The sequence below is a fragment of the Excalfactoria chinensis genome, chromosome 12 (genome assembly GCF_039878825.1).
Source record: "Excalfactoria chinensis isolate bCotChi1 chromosome 12, bCotChi1.hap2, whole genome shotgun sequence".
NCBI lineage: Eukaryota > Metazoa > Chordata > Aves > Galliformes > Phasianidae > Excalfactoria > Excalfactoria chinensis.
Window position 1 is genome coordinate 7,044,082 of NC_092836.1, and position 27,205 is coordinate 7,071,286.

Sequence of the window (27,205 nt, forward strand, 5' to 3'; positions counted from 1 at the left end):
CATTTTACTTGGATGTTGCCTTTTTTTGTCTAAATGACACATCTGGCTTAGAGGGGATAGCGTGGCACAATTGCACATTGCTTTCTGTATGCATATGATGAAAGAAGCTGTACTAGAAGTAGCCATTTTCTGTCTGAAACCCTAGGCTGGATTTCTGTGTAGGAAAAGCTTTAGCATTCTGCTCTCTCCTGGCTGCTGGTGTCATCCCCAGATGGATCAAGATAAAACTGGGACCCATAGAGGCTAAATGGTGCAGAAGAACATCTGCGCCTGTGCAGGCAGAGCCTGCTGGCTCTCATCTATCAGCTGGGGCACCCTTCTAGATCATTAAAACGGTATAAAAGAGCTGGGGGAGGGTCATGCCACATTCCCTTCTATCAAGCCTCAGGCTTCTAGCCAGCAGTGCTATTCTTCCAAGGCAAAACACACATATCTTCTGGCTTTCTTCTGATGTTGACTCAGAATCCCTCTCTTTTGGCAGCTCCTTGGATATAGGAACAAAGTACTGATATTAGATATCATACAAGAATATCCTGCAGTGTGTGACATAAGACCAACAGGATCTGAATTCAGTTGTGACAGAAATTATGAGCCATACAGGATGCGTAGCTCAGAGACAGTGAGATGTGAAGGACTGAAAACCGCTCCCAGAAGAGACATGGAACTGAAATGCAGAACCTCTTCAAAATTCTAAAGCATAAACCAGCAGCGAAGCCGACATCGGCTCCTAAAGAAGGATTTCAAGACATAAGGAAGAGAACAACTTTAGAAAAGAAAAGCGAGCCCAGTGACTGTCACGTTAATTGAACACAGTGTCAGGAAAGACGGCTTTGTGAAGTGTTGCTTCTTAAAGCATTACAAAGTCAGAACATCAAAACCACTGACTGGCAGCAAAGGGGAAACAGAAACCACAAGTGATCAATAAGGCAACTGCTGGCTGGGGCGCTGACATGCCAGTGCACGAGGCCCTGCGCAGAGCCCCAAGTGGCCACGTAGCAGGACTGGGACTGAGCCATTGATCAGAAAGATTTTTATTATTGCAAAGGTCTTGAAAACACACCTTCTGGCATTTCATTCCATTTAATAAAACGCTGCTATTATTTGCGCCTGCTTAGCATGACTGTTAGCAGCCTCTGGAAGCCTTAAAGGCTAAACTCATTAGCTATTTATTACAGAAGAAGTTGGGATCTCCTGATACCGCCAATTAATTCAGGCATATTGTTAGTAGTGGAAAGTGCTGGTAAATCATATTTTTTTTTCTTTGCCCAAGCATTAATGACCTACTTACTGTGTGTTTCCAATGGATGTGGGTCTTCTCCAGCATCAGCACAGGATCCGAGCACTTTTCCAAGGCTTTGCCTTACCTCTTGCCCTTCCCTCTTACCCATCGCTCACCAGGACAGCTCAGGAGCTGGTGAAGCACCTCAGTACTGTAGGGGCTGATTCCTTTAAACACCACAGATGACCCTTTTATGTTGTGCTACTGTCCTAGGCGGTGTTCCCACTGCCCAGCAATGGTTTGCTCGCAAGCCTTGCCAGCTGGTTGTGCTCAGTCCTGTGCTGCTCTGGAGCTGCCGTGCCCATCACCTGCTGCAGAACACTAACCCCAACACTGAGTGGTTTTCTTACAAGGACAACAATGTAAGTAACACATGCAATCAGCACAAAAGCACAGGCAGTATGTGGAGCTGTTGATGTTTTTGGGTGTTTTGTTTTTTTTTGCAAAACTGGGCATTGACAGCACAGTATGGCTGTTTCAATGACAGAGCTTGGCTGTGGTGCAGCAAGTAGGTATGGCTTCTAATACATGCCATGGGGAATGCCTGCTGCTCTGTCCCTGGGATTTGGAACATCTGTCCCTCACTACCGTCCCAAGATGGGGATGAATGCTTTTCCCTTCTCCTCCACAGCCCCGTGTGAGCTGGCTGGAAGCCCCTGCTCCTGCAGGCAGACATCTGATAGCTTGAACCAGGTCTGAGGAACGTCACACCCAGATAGAAAGCTCCAGTTTAGAATGGAGACAATCCCCTTTCCAAAAGGGATTTTGATGTCACAACATCAAAATCTTGGGGGGACAGTCATGGAGAGGAAAGGGAAGCGCTGATAGGCTGAGAGGCAGAAAGCGCTCTGATCGTCTGAGACAATTAAGAGGGGAGAAGCAACCTCCTCTGTCAAGTCACTGAGAGACAGTTCCAGGCTGAGCACTCCTTGGAAATTTGAGACCTAATTAAAGCAGGCCTTGGATCTCATCATTCTTCCTGCACGCCAGGGACCATGAAATATTGACTTGCGCATCTGTTCTGTATGTGTATTTGATGCAAATAAGAAAGAAGTCTGTAAATACATCAAAAACCATACTTTATTTTATGTATAGCAATACAATTTACATATTAAATAACACTATAATAGAATGATTTGATATAGTTTTAAACATAACAAAAAGAAGATTCTTCAAGTTACAAAAAAACCCCCAAACGAAAAAAAACAAACCGAACCAAACCGAAAATCTCCCTCAAAATCCTCCCTCCCACCCTGTCCCAAAACCAAACACCACATCTTTATTTTTGTCTGAATGGATCAATGAGACAAACGTATCCAGTGACTGGCTAAGTCTAATTCCTATTGCACACACTGACAATGGAGGAAAAACCAAAAGAAGAAGAATCTAACCTTCACGATCACTGCCCCAAAGAAACCAGGTGTGGAAAATCAGTTTGGAGTGTGATGATGCTGTCTCACTACCTGGATACACAGAAGGTATGGATTCACATAGTCACCACAGAACTAGGAAGGAGGTGAAACTAGAAAAAAATTAGCTTTATATGAAAATATAAAATTCTATGATTATATACCATAGATACAAAGTTCCCAGAAGATGCTTATCCAAGCAACAAAATATTTACAGTTTTAATGGTTTCGCTATTTAAAAATGAAGGAAAAGAAAATCTGAGTACGCGTGAATGCTGTGGTCTTTAGAAACAATGGCTGCTTGCTCATTTCAAATGTTCAACACAACGAAGAGGTCACTACCCCAAATGTTGGAGAGCTGTGACGTTGTATAAAATTGAGTATCTCCTCTTTTGGAGACAGGTTTATTCTTAAAACTCAAGACTTTTTTTCTTGAAATTAATTATCCTCTGTAGAAAATGCTTCCCTTTGCAAATAGTTAACAAAAACACTAAAAACAGTTTTAACAGCTACGACAAAGTAGAGGCCAAATCTCTTCATTACAGTTCCTCCTCTTTCTCTGTTTTTGCATTCCTTCTCCTTTGATAAGCAAAGCCAATGTCGTTAAAATTGTTAGAATGGCATCAAAGAGAAGAAAAGCAACGGGGTAACAATAAAAGCTGAATGATGTTTGTCAGAAAAGGTAAAAAAAAGAAAGAAGAGAGAAAAGCACAGCAATGCAGTGGATTAATAAATAGGCATTTTCCCTTCATATAAAAATTCACTGGCACCATTTGAACACAAACGTCAGAAGACAGGATTTGATACCCAAAGACATGAATTTGAGAAAGACTGAAATCCTTAAGACAACCACGTTTTATTATTCATTTTTAATTACGTCGGTTTTGTTTTGCTGAGAATTAGCGGTGTGTATCTTTGGTAGAATCAACATCTATATTTATAGTTTCTAAATAAAATACATCTGCTTAAAGAAAAGGTTACTAAGAAGGCAGTTGTGCTGTTTCATAGAGTCTTCTCCTACCGTTCCAAGACATCACTCTGGGTTCAAGCAATTCAAGCAGTCAGAAATTGGAAAAACAACAGAAACAAAGCAGATCCTGTCAATGATTCCACTAACCTCCAACAGACCCACGGTACAGAAGATTGCACACGGGAAGGAGGATAAAGGTTTGGGGTGTTTTTATCCTGTTCCTAAATTCACGTTTGGGAAAAGATGCTGTGAAATACTAATTACAAGTGGAAGCTCTTCCGACCTTGGTCTTGCAGAAATCCAGCACTGCAGCCTGCACACCTGGGCAGTCAGACTGCCTCCCCCACACCTTCCTACCAATGCCGGGATAACCCCCAAGGAGACCCACTGATTTTAGATGTTACAATGACACTTTCCCTCTTGGAAAGCTTGGCTATAATGATGGGCTCAACGCACAGATGTTTATGTCTTTCACATGGTCTGCAGGTGCATACCCATGCAAGACACAGAGGAATGACATTTTACAGACATAGGCATGCATGCACACACACACTGCTGCTGCTGAGGACCACATCTAATAGCAAAGGGACATAGCTGGGGCTCCCCTAACTTGCAGGCATGCACAACTGGGAACTTTTGCTGCTTGAAAAGCATCCCAACTGAATGCCAAGTAGGGGTTACAACATGGGGGCTGGCATTGTAAAGCAGTGGCCAGACAGGCACATGAGAGCATCCCAGTGGAGCTCTGTGCCTCTGAATGCTTGCTTGGGTCTTCTGCCAGCCTCCTCCAGTCCCAGGGAAAGAGGTGGATGTCCATGTAAGAGAGCACAGCCGCATTTGCTTGCAGCAGAATGAGTTTGGTTCTTATGTGCTCCTAATCCCAACCTTCTTCGACTTCAAGCCTAGCACGTCACTACCTTCTACTGGCTATCCGACTGTTAACACAGTTCTTAACATGCAACTTAATCCCCCTTAAGAAAAAAGTCTATGGAGAAGTCATACAGCATCACTGTAAATTATTTCCCCACGGACTAAGCCCCAAGCAAGTACTGCAGGTGTGGGAAAATGCCAATGCAAACACATCAATTTCCAAAGCATCTACCAAAGTTCAACCCTTCTTTCACTGACTTTTAAAACCCGTGTGAGGAGATTAAATCAAGGATATTCAGGCAGTGCGTCAGGAACCACAGTTACCTTCCATCACACCACAGAAATGAAAAGTATTCAGCTAAGGGTACTGAACAAATGCAACTTTCCTGATGCCTACAGTAATCTCTGCATCATTCTGCTCTGTCAGGCCTTGGATTCCTTCCTTCTCCCAACACTTCTCCCTATGAACTTGAATACTCGAGGCTGAACTGATGGAAACCATCCCCAGGGCCAGGATCACTCCTGGGCTTTGGGGGTTCAGCAGCCACATCTCCAGTCTGAGCTCCTACTATGCAGCACTGCCTCACTCTGGTGCCGGGACATCCCAGTGCAAAGGGAAAGCAAACTACAATGCATCCTTTTGAGAAGCCTTGCACAGTTTTTATTTGGACTAGCTGGTGCTGGACATGGGATTTCCTCAAAGAAACCATGGATATATCACACTGTTCTGCATTAGTGGTTATTTGGAGCACTAGTACTGAGGGATTCCACAAACTGGTGATTAAAGGGTAACCACACAAAAGGCTGCTGGTGAACTCCTAAATATTTTGGTGTGGGAATTAATCAAGTCTATCCATACTAGGAAGTCTTTCTCCTATTAAAAACAAAAGGCCAGATGTTATCACACACCGGTTTGTACAGCTCTCTGCTCTCGGCGGGGCTGCATCTCTCTGTACCTCAAGAGGTTCCAAACCAACACACCTACTCTCAATAGAAATGTCACTTTCAGCTTCCTTCTGCATGGAAAAATCCACAGATCCTTTCCCTTCCTCTTTGCCCTCCCCTCCAACACAAGACGTGGTTTGGTTTTTGCCTTGCCATGTGTCTGTTCTAGCAGGTCCCAGCTGGCAGAAAGCTTTATGCTGAAATGAAAAATACGCTGCAGTATTTTTTTGACAAGTCCTTCGTGCAGTTGGAATTGAGAAGAAATCAACGCCACGCATAAAGGACGATGTCTGTAACTGCATAGCAAACATCAGGATGGCTGAAACAACATCTTTCGTTCTCAAGGCAGATTCCGTAACCCCTCCCTGTTGGGCAGAGCTATGAAGGAAATGATCAGCTTTATCTCTGGAGAATTAATTAAGTATGTGCTTACTTCTTTTGTTAAGTAAAGATGAACGCTGTTGGATCGCAATGAAACGCAAAAAAAAAGGGAGCCAATGAGAATGTATACTTAGATGCTCCAAACAATAATTCAAATGATTCGTATAATCTGAGGAAAAACCATTTCATTGGTGTGGGAGGGAAAACACAATAAGCTAAGGTTGTGCTAAAGAATTAGTCTGGCAAAAAAAAAAGAGGGAGAATGTAACTTTATAGGTAGTTTTTTTTTTATTAGTTTGCTTCACCAGTAAATATGGATCAGTACTTTATGTTTTAGCACTAAAGTATGAAAATTACACACCTGTAAAAATGGCATCTAACAGTTATGAAATTAAGAAACGCCTGTCGTCATGTAACATACCATTAGGTGTGAGGTCATATTCAAGAAATAGTAAGGAAATTAATGTGTTTAAAATATCGAATAGCTTAGTAACGTAAAATATTGCTACCTTCAATATATCTGAAAACAGGTCTGATTTGGGGCTGTAGGAGATTTCTTACTGCATCAGCTCTGATGAAAATCCAACCAAAATCCTTCCCCATCGCAGGGCTAAAAGCAAAACCTGACATTTTTCTGCATAAATGGAGAAACTTTGAGACCGTAAAATCAAAACCCATCACTGTGTCCCACGCACGAATCGCATCTGATTTATAACTGTATCGTAGGTCATTTTCTATTCCGTGTGAAGCAAGACTTAGGCCTGTAAGTGTACAAAACAGTCACGTGAAACAATACAGAAATAACTGTTTCTGCCCCACAAGGCTATTACACCTCCACTGTAGCTAATAATCACCTGCCACGTTTCGTCAAGAAGGATGAACGCTGCTCATCCACTCCACTGGAATGCAGAATACCATTACCAAAACTGTGACATGATAATTAAAATAATAAATATGGAATGAAGGGGTACAGTATCTGGATAGACAGAATCCATCTGGCCTAGCATTCAAGATTTAAAATCCAAGGGTCACTGTAGTTTAGCAAAACTTCACTGCATTTAAACAGAACAGAAAAAGCATGTTTGTTGTCATGGAATGTCACATCAGGGCTTGTTTTGTATTAGAAGATTATAGGCAGTAACACTGATCATATAGTGCAAACTAGATAAAATTGCGTTTCACTGTGTGAAATAAACAGAGGTGCAAATGCTCAGTAGGATACCATTAAGACATAAAATGGCAAAAAATAAATATCAAAACTTTTATCAGTGTAAAAAAGTAATTGGGTTATTGTATAACCTAGAGTCTGGCAAAAAAGGCCTCAAAAAAGTTCACTCAGTCTTCAGAAGTTCTACAAATTAAGTGCCTTTTCAGGTTTCCAATTAGACAAGAGACTCCATGCTTTCTGCGGGATCCGATTCATCGCTGGCCATCACAGCACCGTTTTTGTCCAGTGTCATGGGACCATTGCCGTTCTCCTTAGTGCTGACCAAGCTCAGCATTGCCTTATAAAGAAACTGGTACTGCTCCTGGAAAAGAAAGACAGGTTAATTCAGTTGCATGCAGCTGAGTGGCACTTACATGTGGCGTTTTTAAGGAAGGTCGTGGATATTTGTTACTAGAAGCACACACATATCACAGAAAAATACTTTGAGAAAATACTTCTACTGTAGCTTAACATTATCACCCCAACATCCTCATTGTGAGCATTTAGTGTTATTGCTGATCTGCTGCCCACTGAAGAGAAAATAAGTCTTCCTGTTGACATGATGAGGAAACTGCAGGAGAAACAGAACAATGCAAAACCACTACCGCATCACTACTGATTTTCCAGCAAGGACGTTTGTCCAGCTGCTCTATTTTCCTCTTCATTCCATTACCATGTTGATCTTAAACAGTAACATAACAACTGATGCACATTATATGATTTCATATGATGAATTCAGTGCATCAATTCATTGACAACTGTTCCACATTCAGGTATTCCAAATACATAACTGTGTTAAATCTGCGGTGGGCTTAAATTCCAAGAGAAGGCTGCAGAAGCAGCGGGGCTTGGTAATGCACACAATGTGTGTTTCAGTTCACGCTTGTGGTCTCAGATGAAAATCTCATGAACTCTCCATTTATATCCCATTTAAAGACTTACAATGTCTGTAAATACTCCGGGCCGCATAAGATTTATCATCTTTGCCACCTGGAAAACATCAACAGCATTTTCATTCTCCAGCTGCTGGGACAGAGTGGTAAGGGCACAGAGCGTCCCCGCTGACACAGCTCCATACCTGAAAAAACACAGCAACAGGAGACGATACTCAGAAACATACCTGGGCACCCTGATGCTGAGCCATGAACGTCAACACGGACTTTATTTGATTACCATAGTTCAACCTTATATCTAACATATAATTGCTTTATATTGGGTTGTTTTTAGTCATTTTAACAACAAGAATAGAAAGAAATGTGATGGTACCCCATTCATCTCAAGATATCCACACTACTCAGTATGAAGATGCGAGTCTTTTAAGCATACCCAGCTTGTGGAGTGTAACAGTGAAATCAGTTCTTGTGTGCCACATGTACTGAAAGCATCCTCACAGCAGCTGAGCGTATTTTAAGTTCATCAGTGGGAGCTCAAGCAAAACATAAATGATTAAAAGAAATGAGACCTGTCTGTTCCTCTGCATCTGACAATGACATACAACTAACATGGATATGAGGTGCTCACAAGTAAGTGGGACAGCAACTCAGTCTTCCTTAGGTCTGATTCCTAAGCCAAATGCAACACTCCCAAGTTGGGCACCCAGGAGTCATTACGCATCCTGGTAAGTTGAGCTGAGCTGTCATTTAGGAAGAACCTGAGCGATGCCTATTTGTCAGGGGAAGGACTGCGTGTCCTCACCATGACTGGCCACACCAAAATCTTACTGCTGCTAAATCTGAGGGTATGCTGGAGTCATACGAGCACTGTGGGGCAGGGGACAAGGGATCCTAAGCAGCAGGAGCCTGTAATTGCTTCTGAAGAGCTGCAGCTGAACTCTGCTCTCTCACAACTCAGGAGACCACAACTCTGTCCCAGTTTTGTGACTTTGAGGAAGTTGGTGTCTAAACGCCCTGACCTGCAAAAGGGGACATTGGTGCTGTTTGGAGATCTGTACATCAAAACTGAAATAATCAGCGAGTGCTGCAATGCCATCTGGTACAATAAGATTACCACCAGGATTTTTTACAGCACTCCTGTGGAAATCGAGACATATGCTGACTTAATTTCATATGATTTTTGGAAACTCAATTTGCCTAGGGATTGGAAGCAGAAATCAGATCACAATAGACCTGCTATATTTGATGAAAAACCCATAGAAGAAGCAGGGCTCCTGCAGGGCTATGGAGATGGCTGCACCTCATCACCTGCAGGGGTATGAGGCTCAGGGGTCTTTGTGCCTGCCATGGGTGGGACACAACAAAATGCCTCTGGGGCCTAATGGCCTCATTTCCACTCAGGTTGGTTACTGAGCTGAATGCTGGACGCTCTGAAAGTTATGCAGCGCATCTACATGTAGGTGCTTGCACAAGGGCAGTTATATTTAAAGCTCTTGACGGTGGTCTCCAGTTGGAATTTGGGAACTACTCTGAAATGTTGCTATGGAGCTCATCCCATCGTGTGCTTCCTAAATACCACACGCATTTAGTATCTGAAAATTCATATATTTGGAATTAATCCGCCGCTGTAATTATTAGTGGATTATGTGATGTAGGAGCTGCATGTAGTAAAGGGAAATTTTCATTTTCAGCTACATTTGCTTTGGCTCCAGTGAAAAGCAGAATCCAAATTATGCATCAGGCATAAAAATAAAATCATTGAATATGACAAATAAACCAAAAAAGCAATTTACAGAAAGAATGACTCAGCACTGTTAGAAATGAGATTCTGAGGTTGTTTTTTTTTTCCTTTCGGTCTAATATGAATAACCAAATCAATAATGGTTCTAATTTTGCAAAACATAATCTTAAGTACTGCAAGAGCAGCAAAACCTCACTTCAGACTACCCAAAGCATGAATATTAAAACTAGCCTGGAATTAATAAGTGCTGGCAAAAGTCAACAGAGCTCACACTGTGTGGCAGCAAGGCAGGAAACTGTGGGAGGAAAACTACTTCCTGCAGCCCAAGGCACCATTTGCAGGAACCTTTTGGGAAGAACCTGTTGCAGCAGCAACACTAGGATCTGAAGTGAGAGCTCTTTCAGCAGCAGCAGGCAGCAGCATGCGATCACACCGAGCTTATCCAACCACTGGAATGGCTGAGTACGCCAGTAACACTGTTACATGAAAGGGGAAGATTTCTCCCACTACCTGTCTTGTAGCAATGGCAAAGGGCTGACAGACCCCAGTGCAGGGCTTGAGGGGTAGCAGTCATTTACACTGCCTTGGGTTCTGCTCAAAGGACAACACAAGCAGTGTCAGAAATTGGGCTGCCTTGGGATTTTAATGGCAGAGTGACTCCTGAAAGTGCTTTGCCCCCATGAAACAGCTTCTTCCAAAGGCAGCCCTGTTAGACTCACGCTCTGGCTTCACAGTAACAGTATTTTGCAGCTCCATAATGAATGCAAATTAATAATATGCAATGCAGTATTTAGCATCTTTTATAACTGGGCATTCAAGCATAGCTGGCAAGACAATGCTCACTATTACACTACAAAAGAGACAAGTGTTGGGACATGCTGTCCCTGTGTTAACAGCCTCCCTCCCACTTGGCACCATATGGCCCCTAAGGGTGCTCTGGGGAAGAAGAAAGGGATAGAAAGCTGCTCTCAGAAAACCTAGGAATCCTGGTGACGAGATAACTGCTGCTCATCCCGAGACATAGCCAAGCTGAGCCTGTTCTGTGTCTTAACCTGCATGTTAAACCCGAGTTGTCAGACATGAACCCAGGTCTGCTTTGAAACTGGTTTCCGTAAGCCTCAGTGCCAACTGAAACCTCATTCCTGGAAAGGTAAATACCCTGTAAATACCCTGATCCTACTCCTCAGACCACAAAACCCCATGCATTCCATGCTGGAATAGGCATCAATCCTAACAAGTACTCTTTAGTAACTCCTTGTATATCCTTCACATAAATGAGAGAAAAGAGATGACATACTCATCATGAACTATGGTGGGGCCATCCCTTGTTAAGGCCTCTTCCTTAATTACATTGATAAGTTCAAAGGTACTGCTTATGGGAGCATCTGGGTTTGGCCATTTAGGACACTGAAAGTGGCGGACTTCCAGAACGTAGTCATCCTGAAATGAAAAATCAGCCTGTTGTCACTTTTGAATATGTCAAACACTCAATACTACACAGCGTTGCTAGTGAAAGGAATCCACCTGGAAGTAGAAGATGTGAGAGGGAGAAGGAGTCAATGAGAACAGCTTTCTCCTGTGAGCAACATGCATGCACACGCATTTACCAGTATGTAGTTTCCAATACTGTTAGTGAAACTTTTCTTCTGCCACATTTAAATGACACGAACAACATTCTGGAGAGGAGCCAAGACCCATAGTTGGAGGTTTATTTTACCTGGGTAGCTTCAAGGATAAAGTCATGGATGATAATTTGCTCTTCGTTAGAGAGGCACAGTCTGTCTTTGCTGATAAGGGTCACAGTAAAGGCCTCACAGTTCATGGATTCCTCACGACTTGGCCAGTACACAAACTCATCTTCTGCCTGGAGGAAAGGAAAAACACAGCACTGCTGACTTTCAGATACCGTGTGGGTGACTGAAAAGTCCAGTGGATCAAAAAATTGGTTTGATACATAGAGACGATCAGGAGCTGACATTTAAAAGATATATTTTGTCTAAAACCAACTTACTATTAGCCTACTAGAAGTCATTAAGCTTGCCAAGCCCCTCTTTTGTGAGTCCAAACAGGTAACACTTGCTTTTTAATTGGTTTCACAGGGAAATGGTTCTCTTACCTCGCTTGTACTTAACCTTTGTGTCATATTACCTCCTGCCTACACAGTTTTTCATAGAAGTTAGACACTTGTTTAGAAAAAAACTCATTGACCTTTACAATTAATTGCTTACTATTCTGAATTTGTATCTATTGTGGTCTAAGCCAAAACTCAAGGCTGTCAGTGGAAGGTCTTTGGATCAGGTCTAGGTGTAAGATGGACGTGTAGGGGTAGGATTTTTAAGGGTGGGGAAAGACGCTGCCTCAGTCCCCTTCCACCCCTCCATGGTAGCCAACGACAAACCAAACAAATGACCAGAGCACAGACATTACTGCCCTGCTAGACAGCCTCCATTCTGGGCTCACTGAAGATGAAAGCTGGCACCAAGCATCCTTGCGAGTGACATGGCTGAGTCCAGTGCCCCTCCTTTGCCCTTTAATCATTACTGTTCTGCAGAGCCAGTCCAGAGACTTCTGAAGACAAGATCAACCTCTTCATTTCTACCTGACACTCTCTGTTTCATTAGTACTTTCTGATTCAATCATATTTCACCGAATGATATTTGACCTGCATTTGTAATGCACACGGGAAGCATACAGAATGCTGCCTCCTTAGTTTTATGACATGATATTTAGTATAATATTTATACTGCTGCCTCTCATGACTGCTATTTTTCAGCTGTAATGGAGGTGGTTTCTCTACCATTCTCAGCTGCAATTGCCTGTGCACCTTAGTGATGCATGTATGAAAAACACCTTGTAATTCTTAATCGTTTTGCAGTGTCCTCGAGATATGTCAGTAAACCTGGAAGTGCTGATTAGCACTTCACTTGTGTCACCTGCTTCTCTCTCTTTGTCTCACAAATTAACATACATGTTCACTTTTTGCTTACATTAAAATAACTTCTGTAATCTTTCATAGCCTTAAATCCTGCATGGCCTCAGACTCCTGGAAACAAGCAACTTTTCTAATGTCTTTGCTTTGCATTTTTGCTCCTTTCAAAGTCCTTGCCCTAGTCTTTTGTAGCATGCTTAAGGCAAAGTTTGAGAGGGTGACCTGTAAACTGGCTTTGCTTTCAACAGAAAGTAGCTATAGCATGTAATGAAGTGACCGAGGGAAGGTTCAGGCTGGATATTAAGAAAGATGTCTTCTTATAAGGAGTGGTTAGGTATCTGAACAGGCTGCCCAGGGAGCTGGGGGAGTCACCATCCCTGGAAGTGCTCAAGAAAATGGTAGATGCTGCACTTAGTGACGTGGTTTAGTGGGCACAGTGGTGATGGGTTGATGGTTGGACTTGATGATCTTAGTAGTCATTTCAAACCTTAATGATTCAGTGATTCTACAGTGACCTGCTGAGCTAAGTCACTGCTATACGACACAGGGAAGGAGGTGTTTGACTCACCAGGCTCTGGTTGTCCGGCAGCATGACGATGATCTGCGCGTTGTGATCCCAGATCATTCGCCAGAAATCTTTAGTTGTATGTGGCAGCGGATGCTGGGTTATGATGAACTCGTTACTCCTGTAGTAGCCCTTTTCCAGCAAAACAAACCACAGTTACTTATTGCCTTCAATACTTCTGAAGCATTAATTTTATCTCTGGGGACACATGACAACCCTATTTCATTTTATTCCACAACATTTTTGCACTGACTGTAGTTTGGTAATGCCATTTCCAGCCTGCAAAGTCCCTGTTGTTTTCACTTACTCTAAATCGCAATATTTACTTGACTGTATCTCAGGAAAATATGCATTCCGTCTAAATGCATCTAGTATTTAATTTTCTTAAGCAACAATCTTTAATAAAACACAGTTAATGGCTTTACATTATGGGGAAGGTGTTAAAATCTCATCCGCTCATATGCAGCCATTACATACAGAATTAAGACAATTATAGGCATCTGGTATTTAGCACCTCAGAATTGATTTTACTTTGTAATTAGACGTTGGCTTCCTCACCATGATATAAGAGGCATTAATGTAATCAGTCCCCTTCATTCCAGGCAGTGGTGCCAAGCCCACTCTCGCACGCTCAGCTATAGGACAAAGATAAAAAGAAGAACATCAAAGTCTGGTCATGGCCCATTGCAGAAAGCAGGAATTTCTCAGACGTTAACAAACCAAACCCTGCAGCTCCCATCTCCTGCAGGAGCAGGCCAGCACTTAACCGTGTTAAAGCGCTGCCTGCTAACCAAAATATAAAAGAGAATGCTGCACAGTATTCCCACAAGGACAAAGTAATTTTAGGAATCAAATTTTACTATAGCAAAGATTTTCACAGCAGGCTGAATTACCGAATAACAGTATATGCAGCAATAACAGGGGATTTCAGGTAATTTTTGACTGTAGTATTCCATTTGTTTCTAGCAGCACAAAAACCCAGGTGACTGATTTTGCTTTCCCTACCACTACACAGCACAAACACCGCTCATTCCTCCCATATGAAAGGTGAGATAACCTTCTCAGATAAAACCCTTCCATCAGGGGTAACAACCCAGAAGCGAGTGAGTGTTCTTCAGCAGGTCTGCACTGCTTAGTGTTTGAGGATTGGGTTCAACGACATCAACTGGACATCCAACAGGCTCCTACTGCCAGCCTGAAATCACTGCAGCTCCGTAACACAATCTGCTAAGTCATACAGGCTATTTCAGTCAATTCACCTTCATTTATAACACATTTCCTGATGATTTTCTTTTTGTTACCAAACTTCACAATGGACTAAATCTGTGCACACAGTGTTGCACTACTTTGAGTACTGCTTGTCCTGTATGCCCTGTGCTCTGGGCAGTGTGATGGGAATGACATCGTGACTATGCTTAGTCTTAGCAAGTTCACACTGACTGGCAACTGTGCGCAGATTCCATATTAATGATCGTGAAACTTGGGCACTAAACACCATCAAACCCAAGGAAGGCACACAGAAACTGAATGTATTATAAAGCTAAGTAAATCATAAAAATATCTGTGCCAATCACCCTGGGAGATCTCACCTGAGCAGGGAGCTGCATCAAACTATGACAGTATTCCATAGATTTATCCTCCACCTAATTATTCAGATTCTTAAGCACTTCACATTAACATTCCACTTGGGCAGGATATCTAACTGACACCATAACTATTTTCTTTCGTTCAGTTTCATTGGAGTAATTCCTCAAGACAAGACAGCTTGGCCTATATAGATCACATTTCTTCCTTGTGGCTATGCCTTTTCATGCATAACACAGAGAGTGCTCACTACCAAAAGTGATGCTATGCGGTAACCAAACCGAAGATGCGATCTTACATGGCACGACTGATGAGTTCCTGTTCTTCTCTTTGTTGCAGTCTTTCTGAGCACTGAAGCATTCCACATATTTTGCATTACACTGTGTAACCAGCTGAAAGAGAATAAAGTAGTAAGTCAGTCCTCACAGCCCTCTAAATGAAGAGAGGTGGTTTCTTTGCCAACTCCTGGGAAGAAGCATTAGTAGAAGAACACGTTGTTAAACTTGTTTAAAGTACTCCAGATGCTGATGGAAATCATCCTTTTCATACAGTTTGTTTAATGGCTGAAAAGATCTCTACAGCTCTCAGCTTTGAAGCATCCTGAAAATGAAGTTCCATCCAAATGCATTTTCACAGAGCAGTACGTTCCGTTACCTTCGAGAATATATTTCAAAGACTTGCAGATACGTTCAGTTGGAAGCAGGTCTGGGGGAAGAAAAGCTAGCAAAATAAAACTATGACAAAAAAAAAAACAAACCAAGCCCCAAACTTTTATGTTTTCTTTCAAACTGAAAGCAAGGCAATTCCTGTAGAATAACTTTTTATTTTTTATTTCTATTTTCCTCTGCCAGGCCTTTTGGGAACCCAACACACTGGCAGCAGAGATTTGAGGCTGAAATTTGTATTATCTGGTCAGCTAAATTCATTCCGGGCACAATGAAAAGTCAGGGAGGCAGATTTGTCTTTGAATATTCCCCCGGCATATGGGGAGCTCTCCCAGAGCAAGAAGGGTGAAGGTGGCTTTCCCATCTCCTGCAACAGCGACTCATTACTCAGCGTAATTTTACTCTCAGTTGGTTGAAAGCGAACATCTGTACCACGACACGAGTTATTTTCTGCCAGCTCTGAGGTGGCAGCAGAAATCAGGGATTTAATAATCACTGCTTTCTTAGTCCCAGTTTCAAACCCACTCTAATCACAACAGCACTTAGCTCATCTACGTACTGGTATTGCTACACTGGAAGTTTCAGTTTCTAAACACTCGTGCAGCTCTAGCAGTAAGTCATTTTGGAAAATGGCACTTCAAATGTGCAAATTTTGCCATAAGTTGTAAGAAAACCTCTCCATCCTTATAGCTTGATATTTTTTATAGACGTGGGATCTTTCCTTCCTAGTCAAATGCCTTTTTCTCCTGTGTGTGTGTGCACACTCCTGTGCTTGTTTCTTTGACTTCGTAATTAAGCACCTGGAATGTCTTTCTTGATTGAGAGTACTGACATTTCTACAAGTGAATTCTGAGACTACCTTGTTCATTTTTTGAATAGCTTTGCACCTGTTAAAATTTAGCAGTTTCAGTTCCTTATGTGGTTATTAAACTGAATTCAGGTGTGAAAACAGACATAGTGTATGATCGTATGAAACACAGTCCCACAAACAAGTTAGAAATGCATTCAAAAAATGCAATCAGAAAACTGTAGGTTTCGTATAGATCAAAGCAAATAATTTTACTTTGGCCATGATGAATGCAGCTATAAAACAGTAGGGAAAAGCAGCAAGCACGGCTATTAGCATTGAGAAAGGCACGCCGTGTTTCCTGGCATTGAAACATTTTAAATTACTTACAACATGGAAATAGCGAGTTGCACAAAGAACCTCATCTCATTTCTTTCTCCATGTATATGCATAAGAATCACAGTTTTGAGGAAGACCTCCAGCCAAGTTACCCACAGGCCCAGGAATGCCCAACTCCTTTGAAAAGGGCAGACTATCAGCAGCACGCTTCAAAGTGCTGCTCGTGTTCCACTTTGCACCTTTGACTTCAAGAGCATCAGTGCTGATTTCCAACAGCATGGCTGACTTGTTGAGCCCTGATGCTGTGCTGTGCTAATCACATGTTCTGGTTAGGTTCATTATCTCTGACAATCAACAGGGAAGGCACGCCAAGCAACACAAAGCGGAGAAATTAGGTCCCTCTGGATGGGAGTGATAAGCCTTACCTTGAACTGTTTTTCTAATCGTGTCTTTCCTCCTATGCCAGGTATGAGGATGCTGTTAACGTAACTATGCAGCTGGTTTGCAGATACTTCTGTCTCCTTCCCAAGGATGGCTTCCAACAAGGCATCATGAATAAAAATGTACTGCTCCTAGATAAACAAAGCATGTCAAGTAAGCACTTGGAATAAACTACATGGCTGGCTTTAACTGAGGGGTAGAGCACTAAAGGATGGAATGCAAAACAAACCATCCATGCAAATATGGCCAAATACAAAAGAAACCTTTCACAAGTGTTAACACACACAACTCTGAAGAAGTCATAAGCAAAATCTGAAGTTTCTGGTCTAGAAAAAGAGAGGCATTCCAGTGCAATAAATGTCTCGTGATGTATTCAATATTTTTATGGGGGTGTAACTGAAAAATCTATTTGCTTTTTGATTGTAACATAAAAATGAACATGGCCATACACTGAGCCCCACTTCAGTCTTTACCTCTGTCTGGACGAGGTAGTTGCGCTGTGTCCTGATATGTTTCAGGAAACCCAGGACATTAACTGTGCTTTTGTCTTTTATCTGTTGCAGCATACTGTCAATCACAATGTAGGTACCAGTTCTGCCAACACCAGCACTACAAAAAATGTAAGAGAAATCCATGTAATACAGCCAGACCACGCTAAACACAACAGCAGAACGGAACTAAACAAATGCACCTATTCCTAGGCTTTCAATTCACTGCTATCCTCCAGCTGAACAAAATACTTCAGTTTTCCAAGAACTTTCTGCTTGCCAGTGGAGGTGATCCTGCCCTGAACCCATGCACTGAACAGGCAGGAAACCAGGCTTCAGAAACAGGAACTGCACAGCCACGTCAGTGCAATGCTCAAAGCTTAGCACCGTGCTGCTAATGCAACAAGGATGCTTTTGACTTGGAGCACGCTTAAAATGTAAGCTAAGCCAACTCACATCTCTCTGCACTCTACAGGGCAGGCACGCTGCCGCCTTCATAATGTACTGCGTTTGCCTTCGCAGGCATTTAAAAGAGCACACACTGCAAAATAGGTATATTGACCATCAAGTATTTAATCACATCCAGTCAGATCAGATATCAGGGGGAAATTTTTCACTGATAGGTTGATGAGGTGCTTGAACAGGCTGCCCAAAGGGCTATGGGTAACCCATCCCTGGAGGTGCTCGAGGTCAAGCTGGATGTGGCCCTGCACAGCCTGAGCTGGTGGCTGACAACCAGCCCATGGCATCGGGTTGGAACTCAGCAATCTCTGAGGCTCCTTCCAACCCAAGCCATTCTATGATTCTGTGATCCTTCATACCTGCAGTGCACAACCACTGGTCCCATGTCCGCGGTTCTGGCTGCAGACGATCTCCTAACAAATGTCAGCACAGGAAGGGCATACTCTGGCACACCCATGTCAGGCCACTGAGTGTAGTGATACTGAATAACCGTTCTCTCGTTCTGGCGCCCTTTTGGGTTTCCTTTCTGACCCTGCATGCAAATTGTAAGCAGAGAGAAGAGAAAGATCAGGAAAGAGAAGGAAAGAATCCTTCAGTTCTACTTCAATTCCTCCATTCGGTCCTATCAGCTTGTTCAGATGAAAATGTGTCAGACTATGACAAAAGGAATCTTCTGCAGCTCTGCTTCTTTTTTGGTGGAGACACAGTGCAAGGAAAAGACATACAGGAATAGGTAATGACAGCAGCAGCTCTGATACCAAAGTGGTAACAAACTTGAGAGAAAGAAATATAGGTTAAACCCATCACCAGGTTCCCTGTAATCCTGCTTTTGCTTACTGATTTCCCATCCAACTGCTGCTTCATGTTGCCTACGCAACGGTTGAATTTTGCTCCTGTGCGGCTTGCATCCTGCACAAGCTAGAAGGCATCTGGATGAGAACAGTGAAGGCTTCACCCACCTTTTTCATCTTTGTGTTCCTGACCGTGAAGCGGCGCACAGTGTAGCAGGCATGAATGTTTGTGCTCTTCAACGTGACTATTATGTTGCCATACTCCTCGCTATTCTCTGACGGCCAGTACTGATCGCATTTTCTCTGAACAAAGACATAGTTGGATGGGTTGGCTGAAGGTTTGAGCTGTTTCTTTGTATTTGTGGTTAGAGCTTTTTAAAAAAGTAAAATCATGGCTAGCTATGTAACCCTCTGTTATTTAGGTACATTTTAGGCATCAACACGTATCATCCCAGACCATTTAAAACAAATTCTGCCCACGTGATTGGAGAGACGGTAAGGAGTATTTGCTAACAAACTAGAAAATCTCTTACTCTTCCTTTTTCAACAAGGTTTGTGATCATGACAATGATTCCAGTATTTTGTTCCCAAATCATCCTCCAGAAATCTTCAAAGGTAGATTTTAAAGGTCCCTGGGTAGCAATGTAGGCTTTTGCTTTGTTGTAACCCTTCAAAGAAAACCATAATGCCAAGTGAGATGAAAGCAGTATCATGGCAGAGAAATTAATAATTTAAAGGTAACAAAGAAAGGTGCCTTTCTCATTCAGAATAGCGAGGAATTTCTAGCAAAACTATTACGTGAAGCTAGAAAACATGAACATTTCACAAGTAGCAATACTTCCTCCTTGGGGAAGGATCTAGAGTTAGAGAAGAAAAAATAATTCAAATAACTTACATCAACATAATTAGCATTAATGTAGTCACTGTGCTTAGAATCTTTTCCTGGCAAAGGCCGCAGCTTCACCCTACTGTGATCATCTGCAGGACAAAAAACAGAACACAGAAGCATTAAGGAAACATGATGCAGAATTGCAAGTAAATGTCCTAATTCCCATGTATTGGAGTAGCCCTTATTAATACCTGAAAGCAACTGGCTTTGGACTTAAGTGAACTGTGACTGTCTGTTCTTGGCCATCTGATCATGGCAGCAATCATTCAGCTCTGTTGACTCAGGGAGCAGAGTGAATGTCCCCCCACTCCTTCACCACCAAGACCTCAAGACACCAAGAAGACAATGTTTGGATCATGCTGTTGCACTCTTTAGCTCTTGCTCTTCTTGCACTCAGATATCTGACTTCTTGCTTAAATCAGAAAAAAATGGCAGCCCTTCTGCTTCTAAGCATCAGTGTGGGGCTGGGAGGTGCTTCCAACACATGCAGAAATGAGACATGGGCCAACTTCAAGCAGGAAACATCTGGCTTTATTTGTCTTCCAACATACCAATGGAGAAAGAGGTTCCTCCTTGTGTTATCTGCAGTACAGAAGTTCCTGCTTCAGTTCTCTAATGGTGCTTTTCTCAGTGCTGAGAGGGACAAGACACCTATGTCTAAAATCACAGCTGGGACAACTGCAAAGGATCTCCTTGCACCAGACATGCAGTGAGCATGCTACTGCTTAGCCTGCACCTCAACAGATTCTAAGCATGAGATACACCCATTTCATTCCTATGCCATCAGAAACACCCAAGATTTATTGCAACATTTACAAACACATGAACTTGATATCAACAACTCTCCATTTTTATTCCTGAACCACAATAACTGCTACACCTGCCATTTGTTCCACACCAGAGAACAGTATGGAAAAAGTTACTACATTTACACTCCAGGCCTGTACAAATCTGCACTATACAGTTGTGTCCAGATTTGCAGTTCTCAGAGGAAAACAGGCAAAGCCAGCACTGTGCTACAAAGACCATTGCTTGTCCAAGTCATACACACGGTTGAAGCAGGTTGAAATACAGCAGATGTACTCTGTAAGATTTAGTATCTTTGGGAGTAGAAAGGAATCACGGGGATCATGAGTAAAACTTGTTGCTCCGCCATGCACTTCCCTTAGGCTAGTTTTCAGATGTTTGCAAGCAGAAGAGCTCTGATCATCAATTTATCCCACTTATTCCTACACAAAGTTTCATAGTAAACTGGTAACTTCTAAACCTACACTTGGACCATCAAACTGCAAAATACTTTAAAACAAAAGCTGGAGTGAAATCGTAGCCTCGGAGAAGCCAAAATGTCCACTGCCTTTAGAAGGAAAATGTCCTCCTGCAGTGTTTATTAATTGTTGTGGAGCAATATAACTTTAAACCAGCTGCCTCCTCCACCCACACAGACATACTGTGAGCGCCTTTCCTCGCTGATTAAACATGCTTGCAGTTGTGCTTACTTACATGCTAGGATGTTGATGTATCTGTTCTTGTGCTTGTTGTCGGGGTGGTTGGAGTGCTCTGCTGTGATGTTCATGTCGGCCGTACAGCGCTGCACTTCCTAGGCATAAAATTATCCAAACAGAAAATGTGTCAACATGAAGAATTAAGTTTTATCTCCTTTTGCAACAGCTCACAGAAACCATGTTTCAAGTATCAATATCTTACTCGCTGGATTAAACACAGTCATTCAGTATTGTCCTGTAGGACACGGTCTGCTTAAACTAAGAAGGCATTAGCTGCTCCCTGATGCCCTTCTGTCCACAGACCTGGTGACAGATGCAGCCTGAGCAATGCAAGAGCCTACTGTGCCCCTCTGACCAGCAGTCAGTCCATCCATCTTTGGGACAGTATCTCCTGATGCCCCACACCCTCCCCTCTTCAAAAGACAGAGTCTCTTCAAAGGCAGGAATGGCCACAATGTAGACTAAGAAATTAAACATCAAAACCATTTCAACAGAAGACTTTTGACTGCAGGACAACTTATTTGCTTATAACCTCTCCAAACAGGGTTTCTGACATTTCAGTTTGGCAGTGACCTTTTGCTAGTTCTCTGCAGAGAGATGCCTTTTATAAAGTATAAATAAAATAGATCTCTGAAGGTAACAGCTAGTGCTTTAAATACCACTGCCTGGACAGTGATTAACAGCCAATGATACAGTGAAAAAGATAAAAGGTTGTATCCACGGATATACTTTGGAGCTACATCTACTCAGCCATTTACAAACCAAGATGAGTTTGGGCTTGCAAAGTGTTCTTGAAGCCAGAAATGCAGACTCCAATCTAATTAGGTCAGATACCTAAATCCAATTGGGCTTTTTAGCTCTTTAACCTGATCCTTCCTTACCCTGCTGAAGAGCAGAGTGCAGAGCTACTGAAATGGGGTAGTGAATCAACTGTTCTTTGCCCCTTGAGAAGAGCAGCTATTCCCCTTGTCCAGGCTGCTCTGGAGTTATACCCATCAGGACTGCCCTGCAAACCAAATGACTGCCATCCCCCAACTCACATATGATACCACTTCTGAGTCAGATATTTTTCTTCTACAACCTTCTTGACAAAGCTAACCCCTGTTTTATCATTAGCATCAATATTTGCAGTTTTAAAGCACATTTTTGAAGAACATATTAACGTTTGGAATTAGCAACATATTGGAAGAAACTAGTTATTTCAAATCACTGTCAAGTCCCAGAAGTCTCACCAAATAGAACCCATTTCCCCAAGGATAGATGGGGAAATGCCGAATTACTTTGTACTACAGGCTTTAAAAATAACAGTATAGAACCTGCCTAAGAGAGAAAGTCATTAGGAGCTCACAGCTGCTGCAAAGATCACAAGCTAAGTGACAGAGAAAAATTATCAAGAGAAATGCTATACAAACAGCAGATGTATCAGAGTTCAGCATTACACAGGAGCTACACAAAGGAGATGTGCTGCAATTTTGATACCTTCCTCAGCATTTACATTTTAAAAGTGCCAAGTATACTAAAACCTGGAGCATTTTATAGCTTTTATATCCACACGACACTCCCAAATAACAATTGCTTTTTTCTCCGCCTTCTCCACAGGGAGCAATAACTACATTCACATTCAAGGAGATGAGCTGAGCGAAGACAAAGAAGAATCAGGCAAAACCCTCAGCTGGTCCTCATAGAATTTTCATAGTTCCATTTCTATCACAGAAGAAAACCCACACTACAGCGTGCGCTTCCCCTAATGCTGTTTGTCAGCTCCAGTAAACAGGGGACTTCTGATTATACACCAGGCAGGATCAGTGCAGCCTCAGTCACAAATGGCAAAGCAGCATCACTTCCCTCTTACTTTCATTTAATGCCATTTTGTTTTACCTTTTATTTATACATGGTGAAATGGTGTAAAATCCTTGCTGTGCCGCTCGAGGTCACTCCTCAAAAATGCTCCTCCACTTCTGAAAAGCCTTACGTCAAACCCTCCATCCCCATACTGCTACAGAACTCTCTTTAGGCGTTATTAGCATTGAAATATTTATGCCAACTGCGGCGGAGTTTAACACAGATGAATCCAGTAAGGTTCTGTGGAGAATACTCTAAAAAGTTAGAGAATTTAATAGGGAATTACATCCCTGCTAAGGAATTTTCTCTGACAGTTTAAATACTACATAGTAAATGCATCCCTTTCTATTAAATTCTATAGGATTCTTCCATAAGGGAATTGTTGGTAAGGTTAATCACTTTAATTAACCTTTTTATGTTGATGCCGACTGTTTTCTCAGCTGTACGTGTTCCCAGCTGGCCAATACAAAGTTAATAGAAGAGGAAGATTAAGTGAAGATGGTGAAAAACACAGCAGTGGAAAAGAAGGTCTTATGCTGTGAGAGCTGATCCTCTGAAAATGCCTTTTCTTAACACTGGCTGTTTTAAATGAATTTTAATACTCTGGTAAACTGCTACAGTGCTGGATTCCTATCCTACACCCTGCTGAAGAACAGCAAAGGGGGACCGCTCAAGAAAAGCCTCCCCTTGCCAAAAATAGTAGAAAAATAAAAGGCGATTTCACGTTCAGCCTGTCTGCTCCAGTCCACGGCACAAAGAAGGCACTGGGGTGCTGGGACTGGCCGACCAGAAGGGGCTGGTGGAAATCCTCCAGCTTCCTGCTGGCCACTGCTTGGCTGGCAAGTCATTCACCTGCATGTAAAGCATCCCCATGTCATACCACTGCTACAACCTAAGTCTGCAGGCAGACCACCAGCTCAGGTCTGATCCCAGCCTGTTCACTGCAGCCTTGACAAACTCTTCTGCAATTAGCACATAACTGCTTTTAGCACCTTGGAGCAGCACAGTGCCCCTATCACTAAGTGCATTATTCACCCTCCCGTATCAAAGGAATTTTTCAGCTCTGGGCTCTTTTCTTCATCTTCCTCAGTCCTGCTTAGTCTCTTGTAGTGATTCTAAAGGCGTGCTGCTGCTCCTCACGTTTAACTCTGCAGAACACATTACTGTCCAAAGATGAATGGATAAAGGATCTCGTTCTGTCCTTTCAACTTATCATTGGCAACCCAAGAAACCAAAGTACATCGTTTCAATTGACTGTTAGTTACTGTAAAAAGTGTTCTAGTCTATGCTATTATGGCTAATTTACCTTTTAATTATATTGTCCATGCTAATGCTAATTGGAATTTGATACACCCAGGTTTAACGACCCATTTTCATTGCCTCTCTGAAACAAGTTAAAGATTAGTTTCTCCTAAACTTCAAAGAATTTCCATTTAAGTGTAAAATCAAACCGCTCCAGCATCTTGCTGGCAATATAAGGCTCTGAGCAGGAATTTTTGCCACAGTGAGTGAGCAGGAACTCGGTCTCTTGATTTGGCCTTATGCAGTGCTGCTGTTGTTTCCCATTAGTTCATTAAGGAGACGTCCTAGGAGGAGCTGAACTGTAAAAGCCTATGAATAGCAATGAGCAGGAGTCACGAACAAAGGAAGGATCCTAATCTGAAGGGCTAAATTAGATAAGATCCATCGCTAAGTTTTGATATAATTCTGGCATTTATCAGTACCAAAGCAGTTCGTTCGTCCGCCCCTAAGATCATTTTTGATCTATTATTTTAATCCCAAATTAGAGAGTTCTGTGATAGTGCTCTTGCTGTTTCTTTTATCACAGCAAACATGAGGATGGCACACCAATAGAGACAGCAAATCGCATCTGAAGATCTCCCACAGGAACAGTGTAGATTTTTGCAATAATTTAGCACTAGTAAAAACTCTGTGATGGCACTCAAGAGAGAGGTGAGCTGGGGACAACCAAGACAGAAGGGGAAATAAATAAACCAAAAGGCCCAAACACAGGAATAACAGCAGAGGAATCATGAATAAAGAGTTAAAAATTGGTGCAAGCGTGAGTGAGTTGGGACTGCCGAGGTGTGTGTGCTGCTGGGCTGTATGTTCAGGTGTTGCCTGCAGATGTGAGAGCAGAGGGTGGTGGAGCATCTGCTCACTGCATCCTGCCCTTCTGTATGTACGGAGGTGGGAATATGACCAAGATCTCGTACTCCCCATGTGCAGCTATGGATCCTCTGAGTGGGGTTTCTAGGTACAGACTTTTGGGAATGTCAATAGTGACAGGCAGCCAGGAGGTATTTAAGAAGTGTGTGGATGTGGCACTAAGGGACCTGGTTTATAGATGTGAATGGTCAGGTTGACGGTTGGACTTTGTGATCTTCAAGGTCTTTTTCAACCTAAATGATTCTATGACATCTGAACTTCTTTTGCTGTTTCCCTTCAACTTTATCTCTTAATTCATGCCGGCTTGTTGGTCTGGGTCTGGCAATAAGCTAGACTCCAGGAAGGCCGTCCTCTGCAGGGGTCCTTCATCCTCCAGCTGCACAGCTCTGCGCTTCCCTTTGCTTTCACTGCAGTAATGCACAGCCTGAGAATACCTTTAATTATGGCAGTTTTAGGTCAGGTTTCTAAAATATTTCCCAATGCAGCAATGTTTGCTAGCAGCACGCTTTTGAAACGGCATCTTTCTACTGCCAAATTCCTTGGTGTAGATACAGTAATAAGTACGAGACTGATGTATGCTGTGTCTAATCTGCAAAGGATGCCAGTATAACTACACAGTGTTTTTAGTGTCTCAAGAAATGTGCAAAGCGCAGCATTATCTCAGTCTTCAATGCAGCCCTTCACAAGAGAACAACATTCCGAGGTCACTGGTTAAAGAGAGCGAACGACCCCTGCCCTGAGTCACAGCAACCATGAGAACAACACCAGCAAATCCCTGCCCCATCACTGAAGATACGGATTTATGTTATTTTCTTACACTTAGGACATTGAGAAGAAGGTGCCACTGGAGTATAAAGATATTTTCATTTTATGTGATGAGGGAGCTAGACAGCCTGCCTCCGAGTTCACTGAGCCTGTTCAGACTCCAAATTGGCAATGATTCATTGCACTCGGACAGCCACAGGCAGGAGAGAGGTCTGCAGAGACAGCACTCACCCACTCTAATGGCTCCTGCAGCAGTGCTGACCGACTCACTCAGAATTTGGGAGGAGGTAAATAAAATCATCTGACCTCAGAAATCCAAATAGGGTATTACATTAGAAGAATTCACAGTTCGCTTTGGGGACGGAGGGTGATTTCTTGGCTTAACGTTCCATTCTCAGAGTGAAAGGACATGACTATGAAAAGAAATTACTGTGCTCTTCCAGTAACAGGCCAGGAGGAGGGAGTGCAAAGCTTTACTGTGGGAGGTGGCACTTCGCACTCTTTTTGATACAAGAATTCGGAGGGCGCGTGCCCTGTGTAATCAGACTGAGTATCAGGGGAACAGAAGATGGTGAATGTGACACCAGTTTTGCAAAAGAGAATCAGAAGGGATTTCAGGCACCACAGCCTACTAAGTCTGACTGGTCTACGGGGAAAACTGCCAGACACTATAATAAATAGCAGAGCTAGTGAGTGCCTCTAATACACTGTGGAGGGGTCCCTGAGGAAGCCCATAGGCAAGGATGGTCTAGAAGAGAGTCACATATATGGATTTCTGAAATGGTTTTGAAAAGGCCTCTCAGAAAACATTACTTAAAAAACCGATCTGTTGTGGAGCAAAAGGAAAATTCCTCTTGTATATGAGCAGGTAGTTACCACCTGGGAATCGGCAGCGTTCACATTTCTCCAGTGGGACCTTATGGGGACCTAATCTATTCATAAACGGACGGCAAAGGAGACAAAGTGCGTCCATAATACAAAATTATTCAGGATAATTTAAAGAAAAAAACAACAAAAAAAGCTGTTTTCCAAGGGAAGCAGAATGATCTCCCAGTACCGAGTGGCTGAATGATAAAATGGCAAATGAAATTCAATGTTGATAAATGCAAAGTGATGTACTTGAGAAAAACAACCCTAACTATATATACACACTGACAGCTTCTCAATTTGCTATTGCCATTCAGTGACGAGACCTTGGGGTCACAGCTGATAGTTTTCTAGAGGTGTCAGCTGAGTGCTCAATAGTTGTTAAAAAACAAATAGTATGTTAGGAAGGATGAAAGTAATAGAAA

General features: G+C 42.5%; 1 protein-coding gene across 1 annotated transcript in view; it reads right to left on the minus strand.

Annotated features, from left to right (window-relative positions):
• Positions 1 to 2,341: 2,341 nt before the first annotated feature.
• Positions 2,342 to 27,205, minus strand: part of PTPRG (protein tyrosine phosphatase receptor type G) — a 379,786-nt gene continuing 354,922 nt past the window's right edge. Inside the window, exons 17-30 of the mRNA XM_072347365.1 lie at positions 21,136 to 21,232; positions 19,642 to 19,724; positions 19,280 to 19,414; positions 18,915 to 19,049; positions 18,315 to 18,487; positions 17,479 to 17,614; positions 16,990 to 17,136; positions 15,072 to 15,165; positions 13,748 to 13,824; positions 13,193 to 13,321; positions 11,413 to 11,559; positions 10,993 to 11,135; positions 8,004 to 8,139; positions 2,342 to 7,383 (exon numbers count right to left, since the gene is read on the minus strand). Of these exons, the coding sequence (XP_072203466.1) occupies positions 7,237 to 7,383; positions 8,004 to 8,139; positions 10,993 to 11,135; positions 11,413 to 11,559; positions 13,193 to 13,321; positions 13,748 to 13,824; positions 15,072 to 15,165; positions 16,990 to 17,136; positions 17,479 to 17,614; positions 18,315 to 18,487; positions 18,915 to 19,049; positions 19,280 to 19,414; positions 19,642 to 19,724; positions 21,136 to 21,232 (1,779 nt within the window). The 3' untranslated portion in view covers positions 2,342 to 7,236. The remainder of the gene's footprint in view (positions 7,384 to 8,003; positions 8,140 to 10,992; positions 11,136 to 11,412; positions 11,560 to 13,192; positions 13,322 to 13,747; positions 13,825 to 15,071; positions 15,166 to 16,989; positions 17,137 to 17,478; positions 17,615 to 18,314; positions 18,488 to 18,914; positions 19,050 to 19,279; positions 19,415 to 19,641; positions 19,725 to 21,135; positions 21,233 to 27,205) is intronic.